Raw genomic sequence first — 12823 nt, 5'->3', positions numbered from 1 at the left:
GAAGCTGCAGAGATTCCGCCCCCAGCTGTCAAGCCACCTTTGTCTTCCCAGCTGAAACCCTAGACATCATGGAGCAGAGACAAACTGTCCCCAACTGTGCCCTGTCCAAATTTCTGACTCACAGAATCCATGAGCATAATAAAATGATTGTTTTATGCCACTAAGTTTTAGGGTGGCTTGTAACCCAGAAATAGTAATTAGGATGGCCCTTTGTTAGTTATTAATTCCTACCTGTCTCAGCTCAAATGTAACTTCCTCAGGAAAATTTCTAGGTCCCACTCACCCCCCAAGATCAGATTCTGCTACTACAAACATCTTTTTTTCTCCTTATATCTAAGCAGCTATTTCCTTCTTTTGATTTTATTTAAATGTATGGTTTGTTCAAAAAGACTGAAAACAAATGTTTACCATGTCTGTGACATACAGAAGCTACTTTTTACAGAAATCTATCCTATCTTCTCTTTTTTTGTAAATACAAATATCAAAATAATCCTGATCATATATTCTCCAACATTTTATTATAAAAATTTTCTAACATACAGCAAAGCTGAACAATTTTACACCCATATACCCACCACTTAGATCCTACCATCAGCATTTTACTATATTTGCTTTATGTCACATCTACCTATTACTCTATTCATCCATTAATCTAATTTTTGGATGCATTTCAAAATAAATTAAAGACATTGTGTACTGTCTCCTAAATGCTTCAGCACGCAGATCCTTCATTGGAGTTCAATATTTATTTTTCTTTTGAGGTAAACCTTACATACCATGCAATTCATAAATTTCACTGTATTTTGACACCTTTGTAGTCAAAATCCTTATCCAGGATGGCAACTGGACTTTTTATATGGCATCCCAGGGCTCCAAAAGGAGGGGGACGGGGAGAGACGGAGAAAGAAGAGAGACTGGGAGAAAAACAGGTGGAAATTGTATCATCTTTTCTAATCCAATTTAGGAAGTTAAAGTAATATCACTTCCTCTGCATTTTATTTGTGGAGGCAGTCACAAAGTTCAACCCAGTTTCAAGAAGGGACATAGACTTTACTTTTTTGATGGGAAATGTGTCAAAGTATTCACAGATAAAACAATAGGTTTTTCAATAGTCCGGACAGGTGACGATAGCCTAGACTGGGGTGGGGCAGTGGAATGGGGAGAAAGGCGGGGTTACATTCTGGAGAGATTTTAAAGGTAGAGATGATAGAACTTGCTGGTCAACTGACTGTGGGTGTGAGGGAACGAGAGGAGTCAGTGACAGCTGTGAGGCTTCTGACCTGAGCAGCCTCTGACCTGAGGCTTCTGACCTGAGAAGGACAGAGTTGAGGGCCAGGGAGGAGCAAGTTTAGGGGGAAGATTAAGACCTGTGGAGTTTGAGACATCTCTTAGACCTTTCTGTGTGGATGATGAGCAAGTAGCAGGGTACCTGAGGTTCTAGGCTGAAGATAGAAATTTGTGGACTATCAGAAAAGAGATGGGGTTTAGAGCCCACGAAGCCAGATGAGAGCACCTGGGATTGACTGTAGATAGAAAAGTCAAGGCCAGGGCCCTGGGACACACTAAAGTGACAGGTGTGAGGCACAATGAGGAGGCACAACCAGAGAGGTGAGGAGAGGGCTGGGGTTCTGGAAGCCAGGAAAAGAAGTGCTTCAAGGAGGGGGTGGGGATCAGAGCACCAAATGCTGCTGCTGGGTCAAGCAGGATGTGGACGGAGGCCTGCCCATTGTCCAACACTCTGATGACTCTACAAGCTTCATACCCAGAGGACAGTTCCTTTGGTCTCATCTGAGACAGGAGGATCCACTCCTGAGTTGAAGGTCAGATAAGGTGAGTCCCAGTCTTGCCCGGAACCCCTCTCCTGCCCTCATAGAGGATGAAACCAGAAGAGACTTTGCTTCAGTGGTCAGAAACTAGGGTGAGGTGGGGCAGGGCAGAGCTAGGGTGTGTGTGTGGGGGGAGGCGGGGCATGGGAGCTATTTCCCTAAATTAGCATGACCCTTGGCCTTTCCAAAACAACCTCTTTCTCAGAGACAACCAGTAACCTGAAAAAAAAATTTGTTAGGAAAAATAGAATCTGTACAATTCAAAGTCGTCTGGCCTCAAGAGAGGCTCCTTCCCTCCTCAGCCGCATCCTTGGGGACCCTGGAGGCGACCTGGCTGGAGGAGACCAAGACCCTGGGTCTTCAGTGTGGCCCAGCAGGCGGGATATCTGGGCATCCACTTTCCTGGAAAAAGGACAGGGGAGTAGAGGCTGAGGTTTTGCTCAGGATTGGGGTCTGCGGCTGTGTATGTTCTGGGAAAGGGGCTCAGGAGAGGTGGGTACCAAACGGCGGTCTCAGAGGATTCAGGGGCCGGGTGTCTTAAATCCTGGCATGGTCACCTTTTCTGCCGCCGCAGCTCCGCCCTTTGAACCCTTAGCACCAGCAGTATAGGGTCGTCCTGGAACTCGCTGCCGTCGGAGTCTGGGGGGAAAAGAGCGAGATTCAGCGGGCCGGACTCGTAGCGTGCTGGACTGCCATCCAGATCCGGGCAGCCACGAGCGTCAGTGCGCATCAGCTCACCTTCCGCAGCCTGCAGCAGTCTGGCAGCCTGGGAGAGGAGGTCCTCTGAGGGGGCGTGGCCATCAGCGGATGAGGGCGCGGCCACAACTTCAAGAGCCCCCTCCTTGAACGGACGGGGCGGGGCCTTAACACAAGTGGCCGCCTCCTCAGCTGGAGGGGGCCGGACCTTGGGCGGCTTACACCCGACTTCAGCCAAGAAAGTGTCTTTGTCCTTCCTAGGCACCGATCCCACTAGGGGGAGCATGGCCTTGGCGTTCCGACCCTCGGCCTTAGACCGACCCTGCGGGGTCTCTGCCTGGCGACACCGTGATTCAGGTGGAGGGGCCGTGACCTCTGAACGAGGGGACAGAGTCTCGGTTTGAGGGCGTGTGGCCTTGACTTTCTGAGATTCAGCCTCGGGTGGAGGCGGGCCCTCTTGGCGAGGGGCTGTGCCCTCCAGGCTGGCCGGAAACAGCCGAGCCGCCACTACTTGGCCCAGCGCGCCTCTGAGCTGCGGGCCAGGGCCCTCGTCCGCTGCCGTGATTCGCCCAGCGGACTCCCGGCGTTGGGCTCTGCTTCTTCGAGGCTTGGAGCTCTGCCTCTCGAGCTCGGCTGGGCTGCATGGTGCAGGGGTGGGCGGGCCCTGGGGGGCGGCAGGGGGCGCGGGAGTGGAGGCAGAGGTCGCAGTGGTTGAGGCTGGAGGCGCAGGAGTGGAGGCTGGGGGCGCTGGGGTGGAGGCCGCGGCCGTGGGAGGGATGGCCCCAAGAGATACCCAGGGACCGGGCTGCGGGGCCCAGAAGAATCCATGGGGACTGGGGCCCCAAAAGATATGTGGAGAGAACCCTGGGGGAATAGGAGGCCTCTCCAAGCGGAAGGCTTCCCGGGGACCAGGTGGAGCCACACTGCCCCAAAGTGGGATGCAGTTAGGCTGCGTTCCCAGGGAACCAAGGGTCTCCGCAGGGGCAGGAGAGGTCTGTAGACAGATGGGGATAGGGACCTGAGAGGGAGAGAAAGGGTAGAGGGTCCTCAGTCCCCCTCAGCCTCCCCCTTCCTCCAACTTCCCTTAGGATCCCCGCTCCAGCCCCCTCAGTCTCCTCCCTCCCCCCATCTCACCGTAGGGGTGAGGGCAGGGGTCTGGGGCAGCACCCAGGTTCCATCACCCCGGCTTCCTCGAGCCTGTTCAAGCTTCCGCCGCTGCCGCCACTGGTACAGAATGTCATCCTCTGGCCGCAGGGGTGCCCGGGAGGAGACTGGGGATGGAGTAGGGATGGGGGCAGGTGCTGGGGTTGCTGTGGAGTAAGTAGAGGGAAGAGGGGTAAGGCAGGGCCTGGGGGGATGAGCAAGGACAGCCTAGCACACACCCTTCGACTGTACCAGAAGGTTATTCAGACAGGCTCTCCAGATAATGTCCCAACTCCCCTGCAGATTGGGAAGTGGGAAAAGGGGCAGAATCAGAGAAGAGAGCCCTCATGGGCTTCTCAACCTGTCATCATTCAATTCTTCATTCATCAACAAATATTTATTGAGCTCTTACTATTTGCTAGGCACTGTTCTGGACATGGTGGTTACAGCAGTGACCAAGGCAGATCCTCCAGAATCTGCCCACTTCTCCCCACTTTACTTCCCTCACCTGCCAACCCCAAAGCAACTTCCTCCCTGGTTTCCCTTCTCCCTATCCTCCCAAACTGTCCCCACCCGCAGCCAGAGGGAGCCTGTGAACACCTGAGTCAGATCAGGGCCCTCCTGGGTTAGAATCTTCCCCAGGCTGCACCTCTCTCCTGGTAAAAAGCAAAAGTCTTTGCATTTGCGGTTTCCTCTGCCTGGAAGGCTCTTCATTCATGTAACCACAGGGTTCACTCCAAGTCTTTCCAATATTTGCCCAAGTATCACCTTCTTAGTGAAGCCTTCCCTGGCTACCCTATTCAAAACGGCAACAACCCCAGCCCTACCACTCTCCATCCTCTTTCCTGTTCCATTTTTCTCCTTAGCACTTATCACCTTCTAACTACTAAACATCATACTTCTTTGCTTATTTATTGTTCATCTCTCCCTCCACAATGCCAGCTACACAAGGGCAGCAATTTTTGTCTATCTGGCCATTATCATATCCTCAGTGTCAAGAACAGGACCTAGTGTCAGTATTTGTGGCATAAATGCAAAATGAACTGTTTATTGTGTTCCATCCCAGTGCCCAGCCATGTGCTGGGAATACAGCAGTGACTAAAGGCAAGGCCACTGGCTGTCCTCAGTCCTGTGGGGCAAAGAGACACAATTCCCTATCACCCAGAGCATCATTTTGTCAGTTATGATTAGTATGGCTACCATTATCTCTCAGAAGCCCCACCTACTAATGCTGCACAGAGAAGGGGTGGGGGGGGGGTGCATCATGTGGGACCTCTTCTTCTCTCCTTTCTATATACTGTGATTCTACTTCCAAACCTGGCCACTTCCCTCTACTCTGCTCCTCAGGCTCTGGCCCAACCCAAACTACCAGAGTCTGTCTCTCACTAGATGTTGATAGCAGCCATAGGGAGCCAATAAAGATCCCGTGCCCTCCTTGCTCAGAACTCTCCAGTGGCTCCCCGGTAGATTATGACCAAATGCCTCACATGCCTACAGAGCCTATGGAATCTGACCCCTGCCAATCTCTTCCACCTTATCCCACACTACTCTTACTCCTGGCTCTTGCCTTTCCTAGTTCATTGTCTGCATCGTGTTCCCTCTGACCTCAGGTCCTTTGTGCAGGTTAGAGGGCTATTGTCCCCACCTGCATCATTCAGGTCTCCACTTAGATAGCACCTCTTCCAGGAAGGCCTCTGACATCCCAGCATCGCAATTATCTCATGCATGGCCCTCATTTCTGCTTATATTCCACATTTGTTTGTGGAGTTATGTAGCTATTCTCTGCTCCACACTCACTATCCTGTGAGGACCATGAAGGTGGGACCATGTATGGTTGGTTCACTAAGGAATCCCCAATCCCACTCACAGGCTTCATACACAACAGATATTCAATGTTTGTTATGTGAAATAATGAATACATTTAACCTGCAAAACAACTCATGAAGTAGGTAGTAGTTTTATCCCCATTTTACAGATGAGGAAACTGAGGCTCAAGAAGGAGAAGTGAATAAAAAGAGAAGTTTAGAAGGAGCAAAGAATCAGACAGGGGAGTGCTTGGGCAGGATCACACAACATGCACAAACACCACTCTGTTCTCTCTGCTTGCCTGTCCCCACTCACGGGAGTCCTGTGAGACATGGAGAGCATCTGTCCTGTGCAACACTGCATCCCAGGACCTGGGCACAGAGTAACGGTAACAACGATGACCGTAAGAGTAACCCAGGTCCTTAATCCAATCTCTGAAATCTTGGGGGCAGAAATTTGAGAGTTCAACAGTTTGCATGTTTTAGCAAAGTTACATGGTATGTACAGTGTTGACAGGGGTCTGGGTCAGTACACCAGACTCAAACACATTGGTATTTAGTTGAACAATATGAAATTGCCATTATTCAACCATTTTTCACTTACAGACAAAAACTTCATACGGTTCAATGTTATATATCCATAGAAAGAAGCATGAATATTTACTCCCTGACTTCAGACTATACTACAAAGCTACAGTAATCAAAACAGAACGGTACTGGCACAAAAACAGACAAGTAGATCAATGGAATAGAACAGAGAGCCCAGAAATAAACCCATACACTTATGGTCAATTAATCTACAACAAAGGAAGCAAGAATATACAATGGGGAAAAGACAGTTTCTTCAATAAGTGGTGCTGGGAAAACTGGACAGCTACATGTAAAAGAATGAGATTAGAATATATTCTCCCACTACATACAAAAAGAAACTCAAAATGGATTAAAGACCTAAATGTAAGACCTGAAGCCATAAAACTCCTACAAGAAAACACAGGCATAGAACACTATTTGACACAAATCATAGCAATATTTTTGTAGATCTGTCTCCTAACGCAAAGGAAACAAAAGCAAGTATAAATGAATGGGACCTAATTAAACTTAAAAGCTTTTGTACAGCAAAGGAAACCATCAACAAAACAAAAAGACAACCTACTGAATGGGAGAAAATATTTGCAAACAGTAGGCCTGGTAAGGGATTAATGGCTAAAATATATTAACAGCTTATACAACTCAACATCAAAAAACAAACAACCTGATTAAAAGATGGGCAGAAGACCTGAATAGACATTTTTCCAAAGAAGACATACAGAAGGCCAACAGGCACATTCAAAGATGCTCAACATTGCTACTCATCAGAGAAATGGAAATCAAAATCACAATGAGATATCACCTCATACCTGTCAGAATGGCTATCATTGAAAAGACCACAAATAACAAATGTTGGTGAAGATGTGGAGAAAAGGGAACCCCTGTACACTGTTTATGGGAATGTAAACTGGTGCAGCCACTGTGGAAAACAATACAACGGTTCCTCAAAAAACTAAAAATAGAACTACCATATGATCCAGCAATTCTGCTCCTGGGTCTATATCTGAAGAAAATGAAAACAGTAATTCAAAAAGATACATGCACCCCAATGTTCATAGCAGCATTATTTACAATAGCCAACATATGGAAGCAACCTAAGTAAGTGTCCATCAACAGACAAATGGATAAAGAAGATGTGGTGTATATATTCAATGGAATCCTACTCATCCATTAAATAGAATGAAATTCTACCATTTGCAACAACATGGATGGACCTGGAAGGTATTATGCTTAGTTAAATAAGTCAGACAGAGAAAGGTGAATACCGTATGTTATCACTTATATGTAGAATTGAAAGAATAAAATAAACGAATGAATATAACAAAACAGAAACTGACTCACAGATATAGGGAACAAACTAGTGGTTACCAGTGGGGAGAGGGAAGCAGAGGAGGGGCAGGATAGGGATAGGGGCTAAGAGGTACAAACTACTATGTATAAAATAAATAAGCGGGGCTTCCCTGGTGGCGCAGTGGTTGAGAATCTGCCTGCTAATGCAGGAGACACGGGTTCGAGCCCTGGTCTGGGAAGATCCCACATGCCGCGGAGCAACTAGGCCCGTGAGCCACAACTACTGAGACTGCGCGTCTGGAGCCTGTGCTCCGCAACAAGAAAGGCCACGACAGTGAAAGGCCCGCGCACCGCGATGAAGAGTGGCCCCCACTTGCCACAACTAGAGAAAGCCCTCGCACAGAAATGAAGACCCAACACAGCCATAAATAAATAAATTTAAAAATTAAAAAAAATTTAAATAAATAAATAAATAAGCTACAAAGAAATATTGTGGAGCACAGGGAATATAGCCAATATTTTATAATAACTTTAAATGGAGTATAATCTGTAAAAATTTTGAATTACTATGTTGTACACCTGAAACTAATATAATATTGTAAATCAACTATACCTCAATAAAAAAAGTATGAATATTCACCCTAAATAAGATAGATATATGAATATTCTTCATATTGTTTACATCAAATTTAGCTGGCAAATCAGCTGTGGTGCCAAATTTGCAAAAAGCCTTCTGATTTTGGGGCTTCGTGTTCAGAACTGCAGACAGGATGCAGGGAGAGAACCTGCATACTCCTGATAGCTACTGTTAACAGAGCCGTGGTAGGTGTTCCATGTATTCACCAACTCATTTAATCCTCACAACACCCATAGCAGAGGAGTACAATTATTTCCCCTGTTTTACAGCTGGGGAAACAAGGCCCAGAGAGGCCCAAGGTCACAGAGCTGGTAAGTCGAAAGGCTGGGATTTGCACCCAGACTGCCCTCATCCTTGCCTCCCAGAACCTACCTTGTGCCTCGGGGTCAGAGCCCTTGCTGGAGTCAGGAGTGAAGGTCATGGAGAAGGGAGAGAGGCCATCAGAGCTGAGGGGGAATGAGGAGCTGCCGGCATCGCTGGGGCTGAGGGAGGAGGAGGAAGAGATGGAGGCCTTGCTGTAGGGAGAGGCAGAAGTGAGGCAACGGGGGTCTCAGAGGCAGTGGCCCGAGCCTGGAGGGGTGGGAGTGGGGAGGGTGATGGGGGCGGGGGAGGCACCTGCGTTTGAGCAGCCTGGCAGCTCTGCTTTGCAGGCTCAGTGTCTCCAAGTCCAGCAGGGATGAGTTCCACGTGTTGAGGCTCTGTGAGGTGAGAGGGGTCAGAGGCCAGTCCCCATCCCAAAGGCTACTGGGAAAGGGGCTCGGGACAGAGGGCCTGGATGCAGGTCTACATTGCACCTGGTGCCCTCACATGCTGGCTTAGAATCTGCTCTTCCTCCTCAGGAAAGAGAAACCAGGTTTTCCTCTGTGGATCCATATCCCTCAGTGCAGTCATTGTTATAGAAGGGTTGACCCTGCCTTCCCGATCAGGCCTGGCTAGTCATAATGTTCTGTCCTCTGGTTCACAGTGATTGGCTCAAAGATGAGCGAATGAGAGTAAGCCCTGGGGTTTAGGATGGAGCTATTGGAAAAGCCTTCTCTTTCCACTGGAGTGATCAAGTACATTAGAAGCCTAGAGTTAACGGGGCCGTCTTGGCTATTTTGAGGGGAAAGCCTACCTGAGATTGAGCCAAACAAAGAGGAACAGAGAGCCATGAGAGTCAAGTTCCTCCCAATATGGTTCAAACACCTGGATTCAGCTGTGCCTGAAAGCAGCTACCTTTGGATTTCTTGATTGCATTAGCCAGCAAGACCTCCCTTTTTTGTTTACACTGCCTTGAATTGGGGGTTGACTCTAATTCTATCCCAGGGCTGGTGCTGCCAGTTCAGGCACGTACGGGAAGGAGTGGATGGGGATGTCACCTGCTTTACTTCCTGAAGGGGGGCCATAGTCTGTGATGCACTGGCCACCTTGGCACGAGTCGGGACTGCTGTGTTGGGTCTTCCTTCTGGTTCATTGGCTCCTGTTGAGAAGCTCCAATTGATTTAGGGGGGGCCAGGAGGAGTGGCTGCTGGGGGTATCGCTCAGGAGAGGTTATAGGCCAGGGGTAGTGAGACTGAAGCAGGTACCTGCTGCAAGTTGACTGCTGGGGTCTGGTGATTCAGGCCACAGCCACCAGAAGTCAGCTGGGGTTGGGCCTGCAGACTGGCGTTCCTCTCGGCTTGTGGGCTGAGCCTGTCGGAACCGGTTTATGTACCTGTGAGCATCAGAGAATTGCGAGGTGGGTGGGATGAGGAGAGCCTAATATTTAATAATAACAATAATAATCACAATAGCCAATGTTTACCTAGCTCCATAGCAGCACTTGGTAGTTGTCCCTCAACATCTGTTCTCCTTTCTTGTAGAGTAATGCAATTTTGTTTTGTTTTGTTGTGTTTTTTTTTTTGCCAGGCTGTGCGGCATGTGGGATCTTAGTTCCCCAGCCAGGGATTGAACCTGTGCCCCCTGCATTGGGAGTGCGGAGTCTTAACCACTGGACCGCCAGGGAAGTCCCCCAGTAATGCAGTATTTTATAAGATGATATAATCCTGGGCACATAGCCATTCTTTAAATACATTTACCAGGTGCCCTTGTAGCTTTATGCCCATGTAACTCTGTTCTTGACCAACAGGTAGGAGGAGATGTGATTCTGGAAAGTGGATGTGGCTGGGAGCCATTATGGGCCATGAAGGAAAGGGTAACAGCCTAGGGAAGGGAGAGCGACAAGAAAGAAGGAGACAGTGTCTCTGACACCTCACTTAGGGGCTGCCATATCAGCCCTGGTTGCTTCTGTCTGGACTATTAGGTGATGAAGAAATAAGTACTCTCTTGTTTAAGCCACAATTAATTTGGGTCTCTGTGTTATAGCAGCTGAACTTGGATCCTACAAATCCAAGTGCTCACTATGTGACAGGCATTGTTATAGATGCTGTACAGACAGTAACTCATTGAAAACTTAAAACAGCCCTAGAGAATACATGCTATTAATATCCCCAATTTACAGATGAGGAAACTGAGGCCAGGATCATATACGGAGTTGGTGACAAAGCTTGGATTTGAACCTCGCTCCAGAGCGCTTGCTAACATGCATGAAGTGTGGTCCTAAAAGTGGAGATCTGGCTGTGATGATTATTATGGGATGTCTGCCCCCTCCCGCTGATCCAAACCCTTCTTTTCCCCCAGGGCTACTGCTACTTACTTGGCCATCACAGAGTCCTCGCTGTCAGTCACGGTGGGTGGTGGAGAGGCTCCCATCTGTCCCTCAGTGGTGCTGGGTGGGGAAGGGGTCCCTGAGCTGGATGGCCAGGACTCCTCAAACAGCTCAGGGGATTTGGGACCTGTGGCCAGAGCCCTGGGAGCTTCTGGGAGCCTGGATCTCCGGGACCTGGATGAGCTCAGGGTCTAAGTTAGGGGAAGCGAGGAGAAGAAAAAGTGAGGCTGAGGGGTTATCCCTGTAGGGGAACGAAGACACATATGAAGTCTCAGTCCGGAGGGGAGGAAACACGTCCCACGACTGCAACAACTCAAAGTGATTGGGGCTGTGATGGAGGGATTTAGGTGGTAGAGGACAGGATAAGGGCAGGGCCATGGGGAAGAGAGGAGGGACTGTCTTTTGAACTCTCACCCCCATTTCTCATCATGTCTTCCTTCTCTCTAGTCGTCACTCCCTTGCTACTGGGCTGGAACACAGCACTTTCTGTGGGGTGTCCTCAACTTGGGGTGCCAGGTCTGGCTTCAGGATGGCCAGTAGTGGCTTCGACCCAGGGGGGCGTCCCCAAAAGAACTGTCTTGGGTGGAGAAAACTGGCAGGCTGCAAGGGGAGAGGGGGGTTGGCAGGCAGAGCATGGTCACTGCAGCCCTGCTGGGAGGCTGTATGTGGGTGGGGTGAATGGGAGAATGCTAAGAGGGCAGAACCACACTACGATTCCCATGGATTCCTGGAAGAGATGGACTATAATTCCCATGAAGCACCACTGCACACTCAAGATAACGATACTGGAGGCACGATTCCCACCCGCCCTTGGAGCAGTCTCAAAAGAGAAGAACCCAGGAACTGTTGGTTGGTGGTTCTTAACCGTGGATCCAGTCTAGGAGGAATCTTTTAAAACTACAGATGCGTGATCCTCACCCCAGACCAAAAGAATCAGAATATCTGGAAGGGGGCTGGGCATCTACATACATCTTCTTCTCAGTGTCCCAGGTGATTCTGAAGTGGAGCTCACGTTAAGGGCCAAGGCTAAACCTTATCACTGTACATTTCCCATAAGTCCTTGGGACACTATCTGAGGAGAAAGGGGTAGATGGATTACAATCTCTATGGTCACTGGGCTCCGCCTAAGCAAGAAAGGTCAAAAATAACACCCATGGGAGTCTGGGGACAAATTCAAAATTAAGAATCTTAATTCCCAAGATGCTCCTGAACACCCTTAGAGGAAAAAAAAAAGCCCTCGGGGCCACTTAGCGGAACGTGAGACGCTAGGGAACCCCCGGGATGGTGAAGTCCAAGGCGGGAGCCGCTTAAGGCTGTGGAGCATCTTGGGAGTTGTAGTTCCAGTGCGGTTGAGAGCGAGAGACTCCGGACCCTAGAAAACCTGATCCTAGGCTGCGTTACTCTCACCCTTGGTCCTCCCCAGGCCTCTTGTGATCCCCGGAAGAGGGATCGGCCTCACCTGCGGTCCATCCCGCAGCTACCTCGCCGCTTCCGCCTGCTCTGCTTGGTCACCGGACTCACTCGGAGCTCATCTTTGTCGCTTAGCAATGCCCTATCAGCCCCGCCCCTCTCTGGGACTGCAGGCGCGGGAAGAGAGCGGCCTCCAAGGCGACCAATGATAGGAAAATAAAAGTAATTGGACGGTGGCCAAAGGGAGATGTCTCACAATTGGTTGGCTGTGACGTGAATGAGAGGGCACGTGTGATTGGAGAACCATAGCGAGCTGCAGTAATTGGCAAGTCTGTGGACCAATGGAAAGGAGCTGAGGCTGGGCTCGCGGTTAGGAGGGGTTCCAATGTACTCTCGCTTTCCTGTAGTCGTGTATTCTAGCCGCTCCCCCTCTTGCTGCGTAAGTCTCATCCAGATTTCAGTCTAACTGCGGCTTTTCCCGTTGCAGGGGCAATAAGGGCGTCTATGTCCTCTCTAACCGCCGTCCCTCCATCAGTCCAGCAGCCTACCAGTCCCACCCGGTCATCTAACCACTTCCGTCTTGCTCCAGGAGCAGCTGGTTGCGCCAAATGCCAGGCCTGGGCTCCTGGCCGAGGTGGCTGGATCAAAATGAGCTATTTTGGGCCCCGGCGCGCTGCCCCAGGGGGGCCAGCCTGGACTGTTCTTGCCCGCGCCCCCTGGCCGCTGCTCACCTGGCAGACCC

The 12823-nt window shown here is 49.6% G+C and overlaps 1 protein-coding gene across 3 annotated transcripts; it reads right to left on the bottom strand.

Annotated features, from left to right (window-relative positions):
* Positions 1-511: 511 nt before the first annotated feature.
* Positions 512-11216, bottom strand: PROSER3 (proline and serine rich 3). Of its 3 annotated transcripts, none has more exons than XM_068528495.1 (10): positions 11086-11216; positions 10660-10862; positions 9551-9678; positions 9344-9444; positions 8601-8683; positions 8358-8500; positions 3657-3832; positions 2565-3540; positions 2384-2465; positions 512-2228 (listed from the first exon to the last, which is right to left on the bottom strand). In XM_068528495.1, the coding sequence occupies exons 1-10, from the start codon at positions 11089-11091 to the stop codon at positions 2087-2089; spliced, it is 2040 nt and encodes a 679-aa protein (XP_068384596.1). In that variant the 5' UTR covers positions 11092-11216; the 3' UTR covers positions 512-2086. The 3 variants fall into 3 exon arrangements, with proteins under 3 accessions (XP_068384596.1, XP_068384597.1, XP_068384598.1); XM_068528496.1 differs by having other exon boundaries at positions 8358-8467; XM_068528497.1 differs by lacking the exon at positions 2565-3540 and having other exon boundaries at positions 2147-2228.
* Positions 11217-12823: the final 1607 nt, after the last annotated feature.

The sequence above is a fragment of the Eschrichtius robustus genome, chromosome 19 (assembly GCF_028021215.1).
Source record: "Eschrichtius robustus isolate mEscRob2 chromosome 19, mEscRob2.pri, whole genome shotgun sequence".
NCBI lineage: Eukaryota > Metazoa > Chordata > Mammalia > Artiodactyla > Eschrichtiidae > Eschrichtius > Eschrichtius robustus.
This window is presented reverse-complemented; position numbering and strand designations above follow the sequence as displayed.

What these genes read in the sequence shown, in the direction of transcription:
- PROSER3 (XM_068528495.1), bottom strand. An exon ending in GAGGACTCTGTGATGGCCAA is followed by an intron (nt 9,679 to 10,659) that starts GTAAGTAGCAGT and finishes TGATGCTCACAG; the next exon opens with GTACATAAACCGGTTCCGAC. An exon ending in GAGCTGCGGCGGCAGAAAAG is followed by an intron (nt 2,229 to 2,383) that starts GTGACCATGCCA and finishes TCCTTTTTCCAG; the next exon opens with GAAAGTGGATGCCCAGATAT.